At 39.0% G+C, this 21,575-nt stretch overlaps 2 protein-coding genes across 35 annotated transcripts in view; both read right to left on the reverse strand.

Annotated features, from left to right (window-relative positions):
* Positions 1 to 304: 304 nt before the first annotated feature.
* Positions 305 to 3,495, reverse strand: smug1 (single-strand-selective monofunctional uracil-DNA glycosylase 1). The gene is made up of 2 exons (XM_054784712.1): positions 2,935 to 3,495; positions 305 to 2,133 (listed from the first exon to the last, which is right to left on the reverse strand). Exons 1-2 carry the CDS (start codon positions 3,298 to 3,300, stop codon positions 1,603 to 1,605), a joined length of 897 nt encoding a protein of 298 aa, XP_054640687.1. The 5' UTR covers positions 3,301 to 3,495; the 3' UTR covers positions 305 to 1,602.
* A 429-nt stretch (positions 3,496 to 3,924) lies between these two features.
* The window catches only part of znf740a (zinc finger protein 740a), a 28,668-nt gene continuing 11,017 nt past the window's right edge, over positions 3,925 to 21,575 (reverse strand). For 17 of the 34 annotated variants that reach the window (XM_054784280.1, XM_054784291.1, XM_054784279.1 and 14 more), the window contains 9 exons: positions 20,256 to 20,339; positions 19,839 to 19,922; positions 18,296 to 18,379; positions 17,946 to 18,029; positions 17,414 to 17,497; positions 15,352 to 15,435; positions 7,986 to 8,069; positions 7,497 to 7,615; positions 3,925 to 6,128 (listed from right to left, as the gene is read on the reverse strand). In XM_054784280.1, the coding sequence (XP_054640255.1) occupies positions 5,955 to 6,128; positions 7,497 to 7,615; positions 7,986 to 8,069; positions 15,352 to 15,435; positions 17,414 to 17,497; positions 17,946 to 18,029; positions 18,296 to 18,379; positions 19,839 to 19,922; positions 20,256 to 20,339 (881 nt within the window). In that variant the 3' untranslated portion in view covers positions 3,925 to 5,954. The remainder of the gene's footprint in view (positions 6,129 to 7,496; positions 7,616 to 7,985; positions 8,070 to 15,351; positions 15,436 to 17,413; positions 17,498 to 17,945; positions 18,030 to 18,295; positions 18,380 to 19,838; positions 19,923 to 20,255; positions 20,340 to 21,575) is intronic. The other 17 variants (XM_054784283.1, XM_054784281.1, XM_054784282.1 and 14 more) reach the window with 17 other exon arrangements.

The raw sequence follows: 21,575 nt of genomic DNA on the forward strand, positions 1-21,575 counted from the left end.
ACAATTACATAAATATAAAGCCAACTAAATAAAATGTGAATTAATTACGTGTGAAAATATTTCCATCACTAGGAAGTGTGGGTTGGTTATTTAGGACTTCAATCTCTCAGACTATAAGCTAATTTTACACTTCCTATCATCTTTAAATTACTTTCAGACAAAAGGCAATGTCTATTAATGTCTATTTTTATTATTTGTATATGAATTATACTACTGACGTGGCATGATGACACATTTAAAAAGCCCAAAAAGATAATGTGTTTAAAAAAAGACAATAACAGGCGTTAAATCAGAATTGCGTTAATATTAATTTATAGATCAACAGCATCAACATTTGTAACAAATACAAGGATATGTAGGAGAAAAACACACAACTGGTAAAATTGCAATGCAAAAAAGGGACAATACAATGTAAACGTAAAAAACATATACAGTATAATTGTGTGTTTTACCTTTTGTAAATAATACAAAATTTAAATCACTGAGGTATTCCAACATGCTTAAATATCCAAACACCCTGAGCATGGTATACACTTTAGAAATCTGTACATAAATATGTACATACTCCAAAACCAATGATAATTAAATTAATATAAAGTTGTTTTGCTAAAAAAAATGACTATGAATTATACAAACATGGGCACACAGATGTGCATTGCATAGCAGACTACCGCATATGTTCAACGTGAAAGGTATCCTTAAAGTGCTCATGACACCAAAAAAAGTTTGAAAAAAAATTTACAAAATTAATGTACTCACTTAAATAAACATTACAAGTGAAAAGAAAAGAGTCCTAACATTCACTAATATTGTGCTGTGAGGAGTATGATGTTTTACTGGCAGTGATAGCTACAACACATAACATGCCTAGCTTAACAAGCCAGATAGGAATTACCACTACATTAGCCGTCTGCACGAGGCTGGCTACTATGGAGCATCTTAGCGGGAGAAATGTGAATTGACTTTCTACCACCTTGGCATGCTTTTCCACAGTCGAACATCTTGTGGTTTTTTTACTTTTTTTTTCCATCCATGGGCAGTATGGACTCATGAAGTTTGACGATCTGACGAGGCAAATGGTGTCGTTTAGAAATGTGAACAAGTTTACTCCATCTCCTCAGGTGTTCCAGCAAAAGCCTTCAACACAACGAGCGGGCATAGTATAAACAAATATATAACAGACAACAGCAATTCATCCAGAACTGGACCAAAAGAGTTGAGAAAGCATTGGAGTGAAGCAGGAGTTTCGGGTAAGACAATCTGTTGTAGGCGTCACTTGTTCCGAGTCCTGAAAAACCGTAAGAACTGCCAAAACTTGTTTTAATTGGTAAATATTTCAATATTCGAGTACACATCAAACACAGGGAAGATGCCTTTCAATGTTATTTTTCATGCCAGAATTAACAACATTAACATGTCTTTTGGTGTCATGAGCACTTTAAATTGCTTCTGTTGTGACCTGGCGCTGTATAAAAACAATTAAATGAAAATGAAATTAAATTAGCTTGACCTTAGGGAGGTGCCTCCCTAATAAAATGGTGGGGAAACACTGGAAATATTTTCCAAGTCTCTGGAGAGCTTGAGTGGGTCACAGGACGCTCGTCATGTGTTGCTAAGCAAAGAGAGGACACCCAGTTCTGCTAGCTTAGCTTTAGCCACACTCTCCCAGCCCTTATTGGCCAGAGGGTTTCTGGGGGACGGATGCATGATCCCCTCGACGCGCACCTCAATACCTGCGGCAGAAAGAGCCCGGCGCGCCCGCTGTTCCGCCACCCTGCCGACACCGATCACCATGGAGACGCCCAAGGCCTCCACGGCTTGGCACAAGGCGATGTCACACAAGCGGAGGAGCTCCTGTCGCTCATGGGCAGGAAGCTCGGGCGGGGTCAGATTCTTCCCACTGCTGCTCATGAAAATAAGAGGGCAAAGGTTGTGCACGAAGCAGTGGCGGAAGAACACCGCCGGTTCACCACACAACTTTCTGAAGAAGCCCCAGAAACGTGCGCCGCTCACCTCGCTCTGGGTGCAGGCCAGGCCGCTGATGCGGCGCTTTGGGTGCTCGTCGTCGGGGTGACCGACTGCACCTGTGATGTTCAGCCAGTCAACAACTGAGCGCACCTCGCCAAACGGTACCTGGAAGAGATGAGAGATAAGAATTTAAGCACGCCACACTATACACATTATTCATCAAAATATTTATTATTCATTTTATTTTATTATTGCTATTTTATTATTACTTATTATATTTTTAGAATTTTTTTATAAATTTACCAAAAACAATATAAAATATAATAAGTAATATATGAAGATACGATTATATAACATATTTTATCTTTATAAGACGGATTGTTTAAATAACATTTTACAATTGTCCTTAAGTTACTGTTCCTTAAATTGGTGTAAAAAGGCAACACTGCACAAAAAAAACCTCCCACATTTGTTCCTTGTTACAAAAAAATGTTCCATTAAAAAAATGACAAAAATGGCATTTTTGAGCCCATATTTTTCTGAACATAAACTAATGCAATCCAGCCGAGTATAAAAGGCTGCCTGGCGGCCATTTTCAGCCGGCACCTCATTTTTATTGGCCCTCAGCATATTCTAAAAATAAAATTACAGTAATCCAATGTTACTGTCATACAGTGGTACCTCAATTTTCTTTATTCATTCGTTCCAAAAGGCCTGACAAAACAATACAGTACAGGGCAAAGGGTCTCGTTTGTTATGCACGATATTGTACCATAACCGAGACAGTGTACGAGAAACGGGACAAAATTTTTGCAAAAATTTTCGTCAAAAACCGAGGTTTCACTATTGCCTACACTGTACTGTTTTTTGCATCTTTAATGTACGTCAAGAAATACGGTAATAGTTCCAGATAGTTCTGTTTTAGATTTACAGACATATGACAAATAAACTGTGCCACCAACTCACCCCTGTCTGCGCCATGCCGAAAGGTCCAGGGTTCATGCCTAAAAACAAGAATTTCTGGCCCGCCTGACAGTACTTGTCCACGTAGCAGCGGTGGGTTTCCCACGCGTACTCCAGTGGGTTGTATACGTAGCGGACAGGCTCGCTGAATGTGAGCCCACGGAGGTGAGCATTGAGTTCCAGCTCAAGCTGCAAGAACCTACAAGACGGCGTCGAGTTCGGCTGCGTGACGAGTTTCGATACGTTCTCCTTTGATTTCTTCTCGTCTCCATCACCTCCTGGTGATATGTTTCCATTTAACATACTTGAGTACAAGTAAAATGATGTATAAATGATTAAAGTGATTTTAATAGCCGACTCTGTTGTCATCTGGAGCGTATTGTTTGGTTTCTGTTCGTCTCCTTCCTGTTACTTGTTTTACGTACAGTATCAACCAGCAGTCTGACGCGTTACCGCCATCTCTGGTCTGGAATATGTACTACAGATTGTGCTGAGTTCCAAGCTCTCATTGGCTTCATTTTGCTACAGCGAGAGCGGATATCTGTCAACCCTACGGTTTTCACCGGGAAACGATGATATTTTGCCCTTATTTCACGTCGCCTTCCGGTTTTAATAGTTTCCCGTACTTTAACGCTCATTAAAAAATATCTCCAGTTTGGCAGGAGCAGCACAACTTTCGGTCCTCGCTACATTTGGACTACATCCTGTTGCCGGTAGCATGGCCTTCAGAATAAAACCCAATAAAAAGCAGCTGCGCCACAGTAGCCGGTGTTAAATGTTACATTTTCACCAATAGTAGGAGGTAAGGTGTACTTTTTTTTATTTTTCACCCAATACAATAGTTAATCATATTTTCAATATCTTTCTTACCTTTGACTCAAAGGTGTGACGAGTCGATTGAAAACTACAAATTAGGAGTAAAATTTAGATTAATTGCATGAACATTACCGCTACAGACAAGGAAAAACAGCAATTACAATCATCAGACCATAGTCCTTAACAAATGTTTTTATTTCAGCATAATAGTAAGAAGCCTCTCCTCCCGATTTGTATACGGTTGAAACTAATTGGATCACAAGGGTACATATTAGTTAGCCCATTTTACAATAATTATTGTAACAGTTTTAGGAAGTTACTTGTATGCACTCATTTTTTTCTACACAAAATAATCAATATCAAGATTCTATTTCAACTGAGGACCATAACTGCATGCAAGACTAAGAAAGAAAACAACTAATCTGTGATAGCTACCATTATGCCGTCTCTCTCCTAATACCATCATCAATAGAATTGACTACAAATAGCAGGGAATCTTTTTTTTTTTTTGTCTCAAAAAGTCCAAACATACCGGGCTGTCAACTGTACTGATCCAAATGGTTTGGTTCATCTTCTCTGAGGAGAAAGAGGCTTTGTCTAAAACCAAGTACAGTCTTAAGGGGGAAAAAATACCCATCTCTTTTTGTCGCGTCCCCCCCCATTTCTCTCCAGTGTTTACAATTTTATTAAAAAAAAAAAAAAAAAAAAAAGAGTACAGAATGTGGAGGGGGGGAAAAAAACGCCAGACAAAAGTTAAACCTCAACGTTAAAAGCAAGTGATGGACACTTTTGCACCATTTCACACCAGCGGCATCCTTTGTGCACAGCTAGAATAGTGTCAACGCATTCCTCAAACTTGACCCTCAACACTCACATTAGAAGCAAGTTGATTGTACTGAACATACACTCTATATATGGTCACCCAGGGAATCAAGGAGGCAAAATACACCTTTTTTACAGTCCCGCCAATAAAAATACATTTTCTTACACTAGAGAGTGATCAGTCATATGTACACACGGCTCTATTCGCATCTTAATAGTGCGACTCAAACCGGTACATGAGGAGGGTCAAGTTTGAGAAGTAAAGCAGCAGGATGCGCTGTTGCCTGTATAACAAACCTGTAACAATTTTATAGCATGACAATGATTATTTGCGTATCTGCGCTTTCTGATGATATGACATGACATGCCCCCACTAAAAACACATCAAGCACAAAATATATGCATACAAAGGCAACGGTTAGTGTGGAGCAGAGTGTTGCTTGCAGCGGACCGTCGAAACCCTTCAGCCTCGGTACTATGCAACGTCTTATCGACCTCACATTAGCAAAGACCAGTGTTTCCGCACCACCGGGGGGGGGGGGGGGGACATCCACCGTGACATAAAAAGCGGTCTTGTCTTTTGTTAATACATCTGTTACACAATAATAAACCAAAAAATGTATTCTCACACAGAGAAAAATGCCAACATGAGAAATCTGTACAGGCAACGCAGAGGAGAAGTCACGTTGCGCCTCTTCCTGACTGATCAGGACATATCACACTCCATGGAAGTCCTGCTGAACGGCGCTCCACTGCTACTCTTTAACACCCAGTGCTCGCGAGACAGAAGCTAACTCTCGGCCAAATTGGCAAATTACAATCACCACTTAAGTTCGACTGTGAAGTAATAGCATGTTGAATTATTTACAGACAGTGCACCTCTTAGGTTGAGAGGCAAAGAGCGCTGGTCAAGCAGATGGCTTTAACAATGGAGTCACGGTCACGCTACTGTTGCCATGGTGACTCCTATTGGGAAACAGCTGCCATGGCAAGCAAGATCTGGTAGATTTGGACCTAAGTGGCAAAATAAAATCAATTTCCTCAACTTTGTCCCCATCTGTAGATCGAGTACCAACAAGTGTAGATGCACTGGAACAATAAAAACATTTTTCTTTGCGCAAAACAGAGTAAGTAAAAAAAACAGGAACACTCTTCATCACAGAAAAATCTTGTCAATAAAAAAATATGGAGGGGAGAAAAGAAACATTAAAAGTCAGGAAAAAAAAACAATAAAAAAAAAAAGTCCCGCAGTTATTAGTAATCCAAGACTGGAGCTGCGTTGTCAGTCTGTGCTAGAGAGTGGTGCCACTCAGCACAGAGCGAGCACGAGGCCCGCCTGCCGGTCCTGTCTCTGGTGGCCACATGGGCGTGGCTAACAGGGAATGTCAGACGGCCAGACGACCTGGTGGGGGGTGCATGGGGCTCCATGTCGGGGGGGCGGGTGGAGCTTCCTGGGCGTATGGGCGCGGTTCGCAACATGGTTGGTTCTCCACTTTTGCTACACCGCGGCCCTGACACAGGCGCCGGTGCCGCAACAGTCGGTCTGTCCTTGAAAAGTTCTTAAGAGGAAAAAAAAGTGGACTCTGGTTAATATTTTTTTTCCCCAAGCACCTTTCAGCTGAGCTGCATTTTATACTACTACAAATGTAGAATCTGTTGAAGTGTGGCTCAAGAGATGTTTGCCGCTTTTTTTTTGTTTTGTTTTTTTTAATTGGCACTCAGCACATTTAAAAAATCTAATTTAACCAAAAGACTACAAAAACAAACAAAAAAAAACAGCAAAAATTGAAAAATCTGCAGTCATTTTACAAGAATAAAGTAAAAATATTAAAAAAAAAAGTTGTAATCTAACAGAAAAGGTTATAATTTTACAAGAATAATAAAATATATAATATTTTTAGAAGCATAGAGCTGAAATTTGAAAAGAAAAAAACTATATAGAATGAAATCAAAATTTTATGGGAATAAAGTCATACTTACGAGAAGAAAATTGAAAATGTTGGGAAAAAACTGTAATTTTACAAGAATAAAGTCAAAATGTTAAGAGAAAAAAGTCAGACTAAAAAGGAAAAGAGTAGGAATTTTTCAGAATTAACTCATAATATTATGAGGAAAAATGTCATTTAATAGGATGGAGTTCAAATATTAAAGAAAAAATGCTCTTTTTTGAAAGTTGCAATATAATAACAAACAAAACAAAATACTTAACATTTTTGGAAAAATATGTTCAGTAAAAAGTTATAAAAAGATAACATCACAATATGACAAAAGAACATTTACAAAGATTAAAAAGAAATAAATAAAAAATCAGCAAAAATTGGAAGAAAAAAAAACAGTAAAGAGCAAAGTTAATACTTATAGGCTTTTTCACCTACAGTATATCACAAAGCTGAGATGCAGGTTTATTTTTTTAAATATATATTTCTTAGCATATGTTTTACAAAATATCAAAGTGGCAAAGTTGCATCCTTTCATTTGGTTTAAGTCTGCACCCCTCAAACTCACTGACTTATGTCAACATAAGCGATTGTCGACATAACCGAAACCAAAACTAGCCATTGCTTGCACATTTACTTGTGACTTGGCAGATACATAAGGAGAATGGATATATTATTATTATTATTATTATTATTATATAATATCAAGGTGATGTAATGTCATGTTTCATTGCCTGTTTACTTTCGCTTTCAAAGCTGGTGCTTTTTCTTGATGACCCAATGACAAATCATGGCGGATGTTATTCATCATAATTTGGTTTTACACCATTAAATACTCGTATGCAGTCTGAAGTCTGCACTTTCAACACAACACTGAAATGGAGTGTGTGTGTGTGGCTGTGCCATCATACTGCTTCGGGATTTTGAGCGGATCCACCGTCATGGCCTCGTGGGAGTTACAGAGAGTTGTCGAAAGTGCCCCTTCCTTACCTGCTGGCAGCGCTCACACTGGTAAGGCTTCTCTCCGCTGTGCACACGCTTGTGTCTCTCCAGGTGGTAGCGCTGGATAAACCTCATGTCACACATGTCGCACGCAAATGGCTTCTCTCCTACCAAAAAGCACACACAACACAGTCAATGCGTCAATTTTTGCTTTTTGCGCCACTCAAGTGTGTGAAACATTGTCTGAGACGCTAAAACTCCAGCAGTAGTCAGGAGAAAAGCCTTATGTGTAACTTAAAATGAGAATTATGGTGATTGTAAAAAAAAAAAAGAAAAAAAAAAGAAAAAAAGGCCTTGTCATCAACTCATTATGTGTTTGTCAGTTTGCATGGCCCAGATCTACGCAACAACGCGTGTGATGCTGGTTCAACATCCCATCAAAGTGGAGGTTGCTGTGTGGCGCGTTGAGGTAGGGGGACAGGGGATGTGCGAGCGGCAGAGGAGGGGAGGGAGAGGGCGTGGCAACGGAACGCATACCAGTATGAGTGAGGCTGTGTCTCTCCAGGTGGTTACGCTGAATAAACCTCATGTCACACATGGAACAAGCATACGGCTTCACCCCTACACACACAGAGCAGCGTATTAGGCCATCCCGCCACACACCACACAAGGTCAAGTACGTGCAATATCACCTCTGCCACACACCCACCAACAAACACACACACCCACAAACACACACACACACACGCACGCACAATGTAGAAATGTTAAGACATGCAACTATGTGAATACAGCTAAAATTTACCCACATTAGGATGTTCAGTAGAACCTTCACTTGTGTCCTCCCACCCTCACATGCATGTATACACACTGATACTTTTGGAAAAAAAATGTACAGTATAAAATGTGGTATTTAAAAAAGTGTGGCTAACATATTTCCTATCTTACATTGCTATGGATGCTACATGTGTCATGACCAGTGTTGGGAGTAACGTCGTTATTGTTTTCCGATAACAGGTAATCTATTAATTACTATTTCTTTTTATTTCTTTCAATGAATTAAAATTTCTAATTAGGGTTGGGCGATATGGACCAAAACTCATAGCCCAATATATTTAGGTTGAATATCGATATACAATACGATGTGTTCCAAATTATTATGCAAATGACATTTTTCTCTGATTTTGCTAGTCAATATAATTTACAATCATCATAATTTAAGTCATCAACCTTTAGAGTACAATTTGAATGTTATTGAACAAACCTCCTAATGATAATATTTTTTTCAAATACAAAAACTTAAAATTTACTGTTCCACATTATTATGCACAACACAGTTTCAAAGCATTTCACTGGTTGTTAAGAATCGAAAATGGTCGTTTGTTGATTTTGCAGCATAAAGAGGTCACGTTTACTGAAAGCAAAAGCTATTTCAATCACTAACTTTTTAACAGGCTAAGTTACATGTTAACATACAATCCCTTCTTTGATTTAAGCTTCACAATTCTTACTCCTTGAAGCGTTTCTGCTTGAATTTCTTTGCAAGATGTCAGAATAGCCTCCCACAACTGCTGTTTTGTTGTGATCTGCCTCCCACCCTCACAGATTTTTTGCTTGACGATGCACCATAGGTTCTCAATTGGGTTGAGGTCAGGGGAAAAAAGGGGGCCAAACCATGACTCTCTCTCCTTTTATGCCCATAACAGCCAATGACAGTCAGGTAGGTCTTCTTTGCACCATGAGATGGTGCATTGTTATGCATGAAAGTCATTTAGCTACAGAAGGTACGGTTCTTCATTTTCTACCATGGAAGAAAGTGGTCAGTCAGAAACTCTACATACTTTGCTGAGGTCATTTTCACGCCTTCAATGACCATAAAGGGCCTACCAGCTCTCTCCCAATGATTGCGATCCGATCCAAAACATGACTCAGCCACCATGTCTTGTTGAGAAATACTGGCCATACTCTACTTCATCCATCCGGACCACCCAAGGTTGCATTGCCCTCATCAGCAAGCAGGATTGTTTGAAAATTCATCTTCATGTCTTGTTGGCCCACTGCAACTGTTTCTGCTTCAGAGTATTCGTTAGGGGTGGCCAAATAGTAGGTTTATGCATAGCTGCAAGCCTCTGTAGGATCCTACACCTTGAGGTTCATGGGACTTAAAGAGGCACCAGCAGCTTCATATAGAGTACCTGTTTGCTACTTTGTAATGTCTTTTTAGCAGGTGCTCTCTTGATTCAATACAGTTGTCTGAAAAAACCTCTCATTATACCTTTACCAGCACAATCCCAGCTTTCATCTGAAAATTTCTTCACCATACGAATGTTTCTGTGACTAATTGAATGTTTTTATGCCTTGTCCAAGGCACTGCAATATTTGACGCTTTTTTGTGTCTGCAGAGAGAGATCCTTTTTCTTTCCCATATTGCTTGAAATCTGTGGCATGCTTAATGTGGAACATCATTTTTAAGTAGTTTTCTTTTAATTGGGCTCACCTGGCAAAATAATTATGACAGTTGTGCAAGATTGATGTCAGTAATCCAAAAAGCCCCAAGACACAACGCCATCCATAAACTTCATTGTAAAACAAAAAAATGATACTGATGATACTAAATCCTATTTGCATAATAATTTGGAACATGGTGTATATTTTCCAATATTTTTTTCCGCAGAGTGAGTTTAGACTGACTCAAAGCCAAATATGCGTGTCAAGTTGTTTTATTAAAATAAATACTTATGATGTTTTAAAGCTTCATGCAAGATGCACATTTAAAAAACCATATCTAAAAATAGCCGCTAAAATAAGGTAGGCCATTCTCTTTTATAAATAAATATAGAAAAAGTCAAATATAATCATTTTATAACAAACCTTCAGCTATTCTCAATTCCTCAGCTAATAACAATCACAAAAGAACAAAATATGAAGGAGTGCCCGATTTAGGAGGAAATTTTAAAATGTCAGCAACACAAAAATACTTAAAATTGAACAGTATTTTTTTGGTAAACACTTTTAGAAGACACACGTGTGTCCTTATTTTGTGCCAGGAACACCAACCTGTCAACTGCATCAAGCTCAGCAACTGTCTGATTTCCTTGTAGTTTTGTGGTAGAGCTTATCGTGCTAAATATTTGTGACTGCGAAGCTCGCTGGACATCGCGAGTCCATCGTTTTAAGCAGGTTCTTAAATCCGTTTTTTTTTACTGTTGCAACCGGGATCATATCTTTAGCAATGTGATAGGACACTGCTTTGTGTTGTGTTGGCAGGAGTTGTGCAGCCAGCGCGCAGCTTTACACACTCCTCGAGTTGGAGTTCGTGCCAAGTTTTAAGGTGGTGAAAATATATATTTTTTTATGCTCTGAATTCAAAGTACCTCCAAATTGCTGAGCTACGACAGAGGATTAGGGCCACATTCTGACTAATTCTTCCACTGCCGACGCTGTCGCATCGACTGAGCCACCGGGCTTTTGCTCCACCCCTCCTGCCTCCTCTTGCATGCACGGAGGGGGGCGGGCAAGGAGCTCACACGCAGTGCAGAGAGATGAGGGAGATACAGAACAAATCCAGTATATATATCTTTATCGCCATTATCTTTATCAGTGTGAAAAGTGGTGTGCATTATAAAATGATATCGTTATCCCCTAGCTGGCTTGATCATATACAGTGGTGTGAAAAAGTGTTTGCCACTTCCACATTTATTTTTTTTTGCATGTTTGTCATACTTAAATGTTTCAGATCATCAAACAAATGTAAACATTAGTAAATTACAACAGAACTGAACACAAAATGCAGTTTTTAAATGAAACTTTTTATTATAAAAGGGAGAAAAAAAAATTCAAACCCACATGGCTGTGTGAAAAAGTAATTGCCCCCTAAACCTAATAATTGTTTAGGCCACCCTTAGTAGCAACAACTGCAATCAAACATTTGCAATAACTTGCAATGAGTCTCTTACAGCGCCTGGAGGAATTTTGGCCCACTCATCTTTGCAGAATTGTTGTAATTGTTGCCACACTGGAGTGTTTTCCAGCATCTCAATAGGATTCAGGTCAGGGTTTTGACTAGGTCACTCCAAACTCTTCGTTTTTCTTCAGTCATTCAGAGGTGGACTTGATGGTGGGTGTGCTTTGGATCATTGTCCTGCTGCAGAACTCAAGTTGGTTTTAGCTTGCCGGACATTCTCCGTCAGGATTTTTTTGGCAGACAGTAGAATTCATGGTTCTATTTGTCACAGCAAGTCTTCCAGGTCCTGAAGCAGCAAAACAGCCCCAGACCATCACACTACCACCACTCTATTTTACTGTTGGCATGATCTTTCTCTGAAATGCGGTGCGGTACTTTTACGCCAGATGAAATGGGACACACACCTTCCAAAAAGTTCAACTCTTGTCTCGTCAGACCACAGAGTATTTTCCCAAAGGTCTTGGGGATCATCAAGATGTTTTCTGGCAAAATAGAGACGAGTTTTAATATTCTTTTTGTTCAGCAGTGGTTTTCGTCTTGCAATGCTGCCATGCCGGCCATTTTTGCCCAGTGTCTTTCTTATGGTGGAATCATGAACCCTGACCTTAATTGAGGCAAGTGAGGCCTGCAATTCTTTGGATGTTGTTGTGGGGTCATTTGTGACCTCTTTTTAACACCACTGTAGCTGTGACGTTGTCAAAATGAGTGGAGTGGATGAGTCATTGCTGCGCTCTTGGGGTAATTTTGGTTGGGCAGCCATTCCTGGGAAGGTTCACCCCGGTCCATGTTTTTTTTCCAGACTGATAGATCTCAATACTTTCTTTCTCATTTGTTCCTGAATTTCTTTCTCGGCATGATGTCTAGCTTTTGAGGATCTTTGGTCTACTTCACTTTGCCAGGCAGGTCCTATTTAAGTGACTTCTTGATTGAGAACAGGTGCGGTAGTTAGCAGGCCTGGGTGTGGCTAGAGAAATAGAACTTACTGTAGATGTGATAAACCACAGTTAAGTTATGTTTTAACGGGGGGCAATTACTTTTTCCACACAGGGCCATGTACTGCATTTTGTGTTCAGTTGTGTTGTCATTAACTAATATTTTAATTTGTTTGATGATCTGCAATGTGTTAACTGTGACAAACATGCAAAAAATAAATCAGGAACTTTTTCACACCACTGTAGCTGTGACGTCAAAACGAGTTGAGTGTTTTGAATGGCTCTTTAAGTCAACGATGACAACCACTTTGCAGACAAGAACATAATATTTAAGAAAAAGTTGTTAAATGCAACTGGGAATCTGTTCTCATCGTTCAAAGAGCTATTAAAAAAAGTTGACTTGTTGGGGAACGTCACATCTGGAAGCCACGCAAGAGAACTCGATGCAACAATGGCGAGTCCGGAGCAATCTCTGGAGTTCAAACTGTGGTTTTCAGGATGGAAATACAGGCACTACTTCAACGTTAGTGGCGTAAAAGACAAGAACGTCCATGCACATTCTGTCCCACAGGAAAGTGTTTGTCCGCATCCCTTGCGAGTAACTTCAATCTCATCAAACATCTGTCTACGCCACTACAAAACTAAATCCCTATTCTTTCAAGTATTTGCAGCTTTTTCAAAAAAGTAACGCAATAACTGCTTTTCATGGTAATTAATTACACTTATGAAGGAGTAATTCAGTTACTAATTGCATTTTTTGAGAAAGTAACTAGTAAAGTAACTAGTAACTTTGATTTTTTAAAGTAATTTGCCCAACACTGCTCATGACAACGAATTTGAAACCATGTGATTACTCCCAGCCAATCAGTGAAAAAAGATAATTAAAAAAAAGGCTCAATATAATTAAATTAAAAGCAGATAGAAACTGGTTTATATATCATAAATATAACATTTAAAAAAACTTTAATAAAGTAAAGTTTAAAATGTGATGTCAAGTTTCTAAATATTTCAGCGAGTGCCTTAAAAAGGCTTATTTCCAGTCACTTTTAAAATATTCACAGATTGTGGCTTTTAAAAACTGTAGAAATACATTTTTAAGCTAAAGTAATGCAAATTTAAAAGAAGCTTCGATGTTGTTTAGGAACATTCTCAAAGAACTGTTGTTCCTTTTTTCGTTTTCCAGGGTCTGATTTGTTTGAGTTATTCTGGGGGACTCTTGGTTTTGCACTTGGAGTGCAAGCAAATTCTACTGCTCACAGTTGAGGATATTCAGCTTTAGGGTGAAATTTCAGGATGACGCCAAGTGAACTTAATTTGACTTTTTTTACACTTCTGAATGCACACCAACTGTTCAATGTTCGTAAATATAGTTGCTCAAAGTACATGTTTAGAGTTGATGTTTGGGATGCGCCGATCGATCGGCCGATTTCCTTTAAAAAAAAGTACGTGTTTGGCATGTGCCGATCACAAAACTCCATCACCTGTGGCTCGTACTATTGCAGCATGCAGAGAACCCTCATGAGGGGAGCATGTTAAATTGCTTTAATTTATTCCAGCATTTGAAGAACAAACAGTTAAAGTATTGTGAGTTTTCCATGCTCACAGTGCAGCAACAGACAGGAGCTGACATAGTCAACACTTGGCCATACGAGCCTGACAGTCAGACGGCTAAAAATAATTGAATTCATGGGACTACATGAGCAGCCTTTGTCAGAGGTGGAAGACACAGAGTTCCGCCGGCTGCGCTCTATCACTCGGAGCCCTGCTATGTGCAACCTAGAAGCCCTGCCATGAAGCAGTCCATCAGACAATATATTCTCACATAAAAACTCTCCATCTCATCCTCTGTAAGTTTCAAGAATTATATGTATTTACTAAAAAAAAAAAAAGTAAGGAAAATATGTTTTTTGTCTAAATTAAGGTGATATTATAGTTTCTTTTTTTCATATCATATAGCCCACAGCAGAGGTGCAGCCAGGAACTATGGGCCCCATGGAAAAAATCACTTTGGGGACCCCCGCCCCCTTTTTATTTTCTAGCAATTACCTACTGTCCAAACTTTTCCCCACTATACGGAACCCCAGGCCAATACACCACTCATCATTAAATAAATTGAAAATTTTCTGTTAATCCGTGTGATCAGTACTGGTAGATCTCACTCATGGATGATTGGTATCGGAATAGACAGCATAAAACACTGATTGGAGCATCCCTAGTTGACTATTATCCCCCACTAGTAGTAGTAGTTTTTAAGTTGCTGTGTGATGGTTATAGTATTATTTCTTTTATAACACTGTGAGCCAGACTGTTACGTTGAGTAAATGACCTCTTGCTGTTTCCGATGTGCGGCCCAGCCTCACCCAGACTGAGTTTGAGACCCCTGCTCTAAGTTTTGTTGGCCACTTCCCTCTGACATCATCTTGTTTGAAGCCTTCGAATTGTTCTGCATCTTTCTGATGTCAAAATATGAACAGAATGATGAAAACAAAGGCTTTATAATACCAGTTGTACTTGAATTAGGACATTTATTGCTCCTTTCATGAATCACACACACGTGTTGTGATTTTTGCCATTCAGCTCCTTGTTAAAAGAACAAGTTGTAAGAAGTACTGAAACATTCAACAGTTGGACATGTGCATTGATTTAAGTTCACCTGTAAAAGGCTACAGTGTAAATTTCACCCCAAAATCAAATATGCCTAACTTTTTGTGGAGTGTACTTTAATGAAACTGAATCAAATCAGAGCCAGAACAAAAAATGGGTGAAACAATTCATACCCCAACTATTGCTTTCTGGCTCAAGTACTTTGTAATTTAGCAGACGATCAAGACATGTTGTGGTAAAATGTCTGATATTAGCTTTTGTACATTTAGGATTTTTTTTCTCTGGTGTATGAAGACAGTTTGAGTAAAAATCGAAGATGAAGCAAGCACTACTAAGCAGCTAGAAATCTAGCTTCAAACACATTCAGTGTAAAGATGAGAGGGGCAGGAGCACGGACCCATACCCGTATGAGTGAGGCTGTGTCTGGCCAGGTGGTAGCGCTGAACAAACCTCATGTCACACATCGTGCAAGCAAAAGGTTTCACACCTAAACGCAGAGCATCAATACGTTATTTCCAGTACTTGTCATTTTGGCTCCATCATCAACCAATCGGTAAAAGTGCAATTGATGGGTTGTTAACCACTTTTCACTTCAAACCACTCGAGCAGTTTTGGCAGGAGAGCCAATGAGAGAACATACCAAGTTGCGTGCAGCCAATTTCTCAGATCCACAGCAGAACACAACATGAGCTGATGATGTCACACCATTTTGTTTGCATTCATGTCATGTGTTGACAGTGCAAACGTGATAGCAGTCAAAGCCTATCACCACCAGTTTGGTAGTCTAAGTAGTAAGGGTGTAACTGTACGCCATAATAACGGTACCTCCAAGGTAAAAACATAAAACTGCTTAGCTTTTGTATCAACAGCTTTAATGATTTCTAAAATGATGCATAAAAAAATGCTAGCTATGGCATACAGAAAAATAGAAAAATGCAGGGGGGGCCGTTGATACAGTTTGTGCATTAAAGATGGTAAAACCAATCCAATGTAGGTTAAAATTATATATATATATATATATATATATATATATATATATATATATATATATATATATCTCAACATCTTAGCTTTGTGCTATAGGTGTCAAAGCAAATTAGTGAAATACTGTATCTAATGGAGTCAGCGTCTGCCCCGGTTAGAGTGTTTTTCAGGTAAGGTAAAAAAATGTATTGCCTCGGTTTGCATGCATTCTTCGGTTAGAGTACAAAATGGTGCGCGTCTTGTCGTGTTGTTAATACACTGCATGAGTCCAACTGTGTTCTTAAGGTTTTGTTTTTTTTTTTGTTTTAAATCACAAAATGTCCTTCCTTCCACAAAACACGTTTTTATAGTTGTACAAGCAGAAAACAATTCAAAATGCATACAGATGACGAATGAAAGGAATAAATAAACATTAATTGTTACTTATATCTTCAATGAAGATGTGACTCTTCCCAAAAACATGAGTGGCAGAAATACATCAACCACCAACACCTTCCTGTTTTCAGTCACGTCAAGAATCACGTCCTCAATGAAGTAAAAGTAACCTTTAATGTTTATGCATTCCTTTCATTCATCATCTATACGTACTGTATTTATATGCATTTCAAATTGTTTGCTGCATATCACACTATAAGTGTAAAACTATAAAAAATGGGTTTGTGTTAAAAATTTTGTGCTTTCTGGAACGGATTCATTGGATTTACATGATTTCTTATGGTAAAATGTGATTCAGGCAACGTCCATTTCGTTTAGAGTCGGACCTTCTGGAACGAATTAATGACGCTAACCAAGGTTCCACTTAATATTACAGCTGCAACAATTAATTAATCGATGATTGATATATTATCTAATTGACAACAATTTTTGATAATCTTATAATAAAAAAACAGTAGTTGATGACCTATATTTCATTAATAATGCGTTTTATTTTTAGAATATGCCGAGGTACAATAAAAAACAAGCTGAGGGGCCGATATGTCCCACAGGCCACACCTTTGGACAACCCTGTTTTCCAGGGTTTCTTTTTAGGTTATTGCCAGGAAGCAGACGTGCGCAAGAGTAACAATTTGAAGAGTGTGAATGATTATTTTACTTGTAGTAAAGTTTCGAATTGGTTTAAGTGTAGCATTAGTAGTTCCAGCTTGTAGTCCTGTTTCCCATCTCTACTGAACAATGGCGGCACACTGCTTATACGCTTGTCTTTGTCCGTTTACGGATCTCACCGGAAGGCCAAGTGTTCCCAAACTGACTTTCGTTGGCACTATCGCTAGACATGACTCCTGCTAGCCAAAGGCTGGATTGTGCTTTATTTGTTTAAAGAGTAGACGCGTGACACTTCCTGTCCCTCACTTTTAATGTGTACCATGCGGAAGATTGGTATGCTTCTATATCAAACCGAAGCTTCCGTACTGTTACACCCCTACTAAGTAGCATTAGAAATAATGCGTTGAGTGTGATTGTTCAGATGGGCGGGTGCATACCCATATGAGTGAGACTGTGTCTTGCCAGGTGATAACGCTGAAAAAACCTCTTGTCGCACAAGGTGCAAGCATAAGGTTTCACACCTAAACGCAAAGTGGCAATGTTACAGCACTTACAGCTCAGTTGTCATTCTTTGCCAGTACATTGCCTAAACTATTGGTTATTAACCACACAATTGCCAATTCATGCAATCAACTTCATTGAGTCCCTTTCTGGGTGCAATTATCTGCTTTGTTGGGCTACAGTTTGCAACTTAACTCAAATAAACCAGTAATAATCCCAATGTATCTATTGCATGGTGAGAACACACTAAAATATGCTAACATAGGCCATGTAAGCATAAAGGCAATGTGGTACATTTTTCCTAAGAACTCCTTCAAACTGCAAAGGTAGCACAACTCTTACAATGAGTACCCACATGAATTTACTGTTTTTATGTGGTTTCACCTTTAATAAAGGTTTTAGCTAAGACTGTTAAAAGCTTTATGGACATATAAAATGGTAATGAGGGGCAGGTGCATAGACGCATACCAGTATGAGTGAGGCTGTGTCTGGCCAGGTGGTAGCGCTGAACAAACCTCATGTCACACATGGTGCAAGCGAAAGGTTTCACACCTAAACGCAGAGTATTACAAGTATTACTTTCACACTTTTGGCTTTTCGGGTGGTCACAATCCAACAGTGATGCAATATACTTTTAAATTCATAATTGATGGGTTGTTAACCAACATTTAGTATGAAAGCATCAACGCTTGGTTTTGTTGTGACCAATCTCTGTATGAACAATGAAGAGGTGTATATCAAAAGATGAAGCATCCATCACAGACGCTGTGTGTGATGTCATGTGAGACTTAAGTGTCATGGGCAAGGTGGGCGCATACCCATATGAGTGAGGCTGTGTCTCGCCAGGTGGTAGCGTTGAAAAAATCTCTTGTCGCATATGGTGCAAGCATAAGGTTTCACACCTGAATGCAAAGTGGCAATGTTATAATACTTGGCTTCACTTTGCCATTTTGTCTATAAAACCATGCCTAAGCTATTGGTTATTAACCACACATTTCCCAATTCATGCAAAATGACAAAACATCCCAATATGATGATGTCTGAATACATTTCAGCCTGTTTCTCCTGCCATTTTGTTGACATAGTTGTGGTTTTTGTGGGATCTTCTTAGATAAGAAAAATGCCAACTATTGCAATGGTAATATAATATGAAACACAGACAGGCAGCTAGAGGCCGGTTGGAAAAGAGTAGGCACTGTTCAAGGTGATACTCAAGTCATTCCAAATCTATGAAAAAAGAACAAAAAAAAAAAACACTACCTCAACAAGCAATATGTATTTCTCGCCGAATGTAAGCCAGTCAAGGTCATCTATGAAGAAAACCTTTGGTTTCTTCTTCTACCTGTATATGGTATAATAATAAGAACACAAGTTTATGTGTTCTGATAAAACTGCTGCCGCTAATCTGACAAGCTTTCACCCAAACCACGCCGCAGCCACCATTATTCCTAAAATATGTACTTGTGCCCACCCTTAGTAAAGACTGGTGAGGTGTGCGATTACTTACAAAAATGTTGCCCACTTGAATCACCATTTTTTTTAATGTCCCAACTACTACTACAATGGCCACAAAATATGTTGAATCTTGGCTGAGTTGACTAGATTATGCCTTCTTACAGTAAGTAAGGTAAGTGCAAAAGTTGTTTTTTTTGTAAAAATAGAAACAATATGTTTTCCCCCAAACACAATGTCCACAGGACTGCTATCTATTTGTGGCGGTGGTAGGTTTGCGGCGTTATGACGTAATCGCCTAATTTGCCATGAGGCATAAGCAAAAAGGGAGTAAAAAAAACATAAAAAGCTAAAACAAATAAACTTTCTTCTGTTGTGTCTTTGTCATTTTTTCCCCAATGTCACAAACATCGCCACCGGATACGTGCTTTCATGTCAGCTGCCAAAAGTTTTTTTTTTTTTTAAACTAGTTTTGTCGCGAGTCACTTTAAAAAAAATAAAATAAAATAAAAAAAAGTATCTAGGAGTGTCATTACTCGCTAAGTAAAGTCGAACAAAGTTGGTAAGCTGGCAACACTGATCCCTCCTGCTCTTTCTTCATATTCTCTGACAGACAAGGTGTGTTACAATGTGTTTGTGAGCAAGAGCAAATAGGCAGTGCCAAAAATTCCTGGCGGTCCAAATTATTAATGGCGGCCTGCTAGAAATAGATGAATGCATGGGAAACACTGCAAAACATCCCCAACCCCGGAAGTCAAACAGCTAAAATAAAAAAATTGGGGTTTTTTTGTTTTTTTTAGGTCCTAGTTATCAGGAGGAATGAGTGATTCCCTGAAGTGAACTGTCAAATGAAAAATGCACACTGATCTAGAGCACTGAATGTACTGGGCACGGTGTGCGGACCCATACCAGTATGAGTGAGGCTGTGTCTCGCCAGGTGGTAACGCTGAAAAAACTTCATGTCACACATGGTGCAAGCATAAGGTTTCACACCTAAGTGCAGAGCATCAAGAGCATTAATTTGCATCTCTGCCACAAATAAACAATCAATCTTGAAGTCTTCAAAAATCAACCAATCCCGGCTAAATTGATATTTGTGGTTAATAACCAATGTCATACCCTTACGTTTTTCACATGGGCAAATTATAAGCTTACAGCGTTTACAATTAAAATACTTACAGATCCACTTAAACTACAGTATAAACACAAGCCAAGCATTATTATTATTATATTCAGAATAAATCTGCTCCATCGGAACACAGACATTTAATACAGATGTTGCAGCATCCTAATCGTGTGACTGGGTTAAGATTGGCAGGCGCATACCCATATGAGTGAGGCTGTGTCTCGCCAGGTGGTAGCGCTGAAAAAACCTCTTGTCACACATGGTGCAAGCGTACGGCTTCACCCCTATTGCACACAAAGTACCAGCTTTAGCGTGGAAAGGAGAGATCAACTGCCAAAAATGATCGACGCTAAACTTTACTAATTTCTTAGTAAAGTTCGGTTGCACTCATCAGCGCTTTTTTGCAGCAGAGATCCCACCGAGCCGGGAAGGAAGCACGTCTGCAATTCCAATTGAACATGACTTTTCTCTACAGGTTTCTACAGTCAGTGTTCAAAATTAAAAGGGGGAGGGGGAGGGAATTGATGGATAATAAAAAATTATCCAGAGCGCAGAAATAAGCAAATCTGCAAACCTTTTCAAACTTACCAAAAGGAATAATTGAGGTCCTTAGTGGACACATTCCGCCGAGCACAAACGCAAAGCCAATAAGAAATTGTGTTGACCTAATTTCTACAGGTCTTTTTTTTTTTACGCTGATCGCAAAGGTTAGACAATTTTAGGCAGTTGGCAAACAACTAAGCACAATAAATGAAAACGTAACAATTGTCTGTATGCAGTTGCACATGACCACAGATACCCTGGAATACAATGTAATCATACAAATGTCAATAACTTATCCTTACATAAAACACTCTTTAATATTATTCTAAATACCAGTAAACCCGAGACAGTAAGGTCAACTAATACACTAATGTGAATTTGATTGCTCATTGTGAATCCTTTACCATGGCAATTTCTAAATATTTTATGTAGATTCCCTCATACTGATATGTCAAGTAAGAATGATACTTTTCCCACTCACGACTTCCAACACAATATAATCGCTTTCACAAATTACAAATTACAGTGGAACACTGAAAACTGTTTTGGTTGCGGCAATTTAAACAAAAAGGTATTTTGACCTCATGTACATTATCATATACAGTAATCCCTCGCCACTTCGCGCTTGGAAATTCGCAGCTTCACTTGATCAGTTTTTCCATATATATATATAACCTATTAGTAAAAAATGTGCATACTCAAGCAATGCCTATAAGGCATTCAAAAGACACACTCAAAGACGTGATGTAGTATTATACACTGGTCACTAGGTGTCAGTAATGTTACTGTATTGTTGGGTGAGACACACAAGCATCAGACTTGAGCACCGGAACAACAGGCATTTATTGCAGATTTGAATGACCTCACAACAGGAACAATAATCCCTAACATGTTGTGGCCGTAAGCCATGCCGAGCTAAAACTCAATTCTGAACCTCAGACATCACTTCCTGTCCGAGCCACCACAACACATTAACA

Source organism: Dunckerocampus dactyliophorus, chromosome 8 (assembly GCF_027744805.1).
Source record: "Dunckerocampus dactyliophorus isolate RoL2022-P2 chromosome 8, RoL_Ddac_1.1, whole genome shotgun sequence".
Taxonomy (NCBI): domain Eukaryota; kingdom Metazoa; phylum Chordata; class Actinopteri; order Syngnathiformes; family Syngnathidae; genus Dunckerocampus; species Dunckerocampus dactyliophorus.

Coding starts and splice junctions, on each gene's coding strand:
- smug1 (XM_054784712.1), bottom strand. CDS start 3,300: ATGACAACAGAGTCGGCTATTAAAATCACTTTAATCATTTATACATCA. Junction 2,134..2,934: donor TCGGCATGGCGCAGACAGGG/GTGAGTTGGTGG, acceptor CATCTCTTCCAG/GTACCGTTTGGCGAGGTGCG.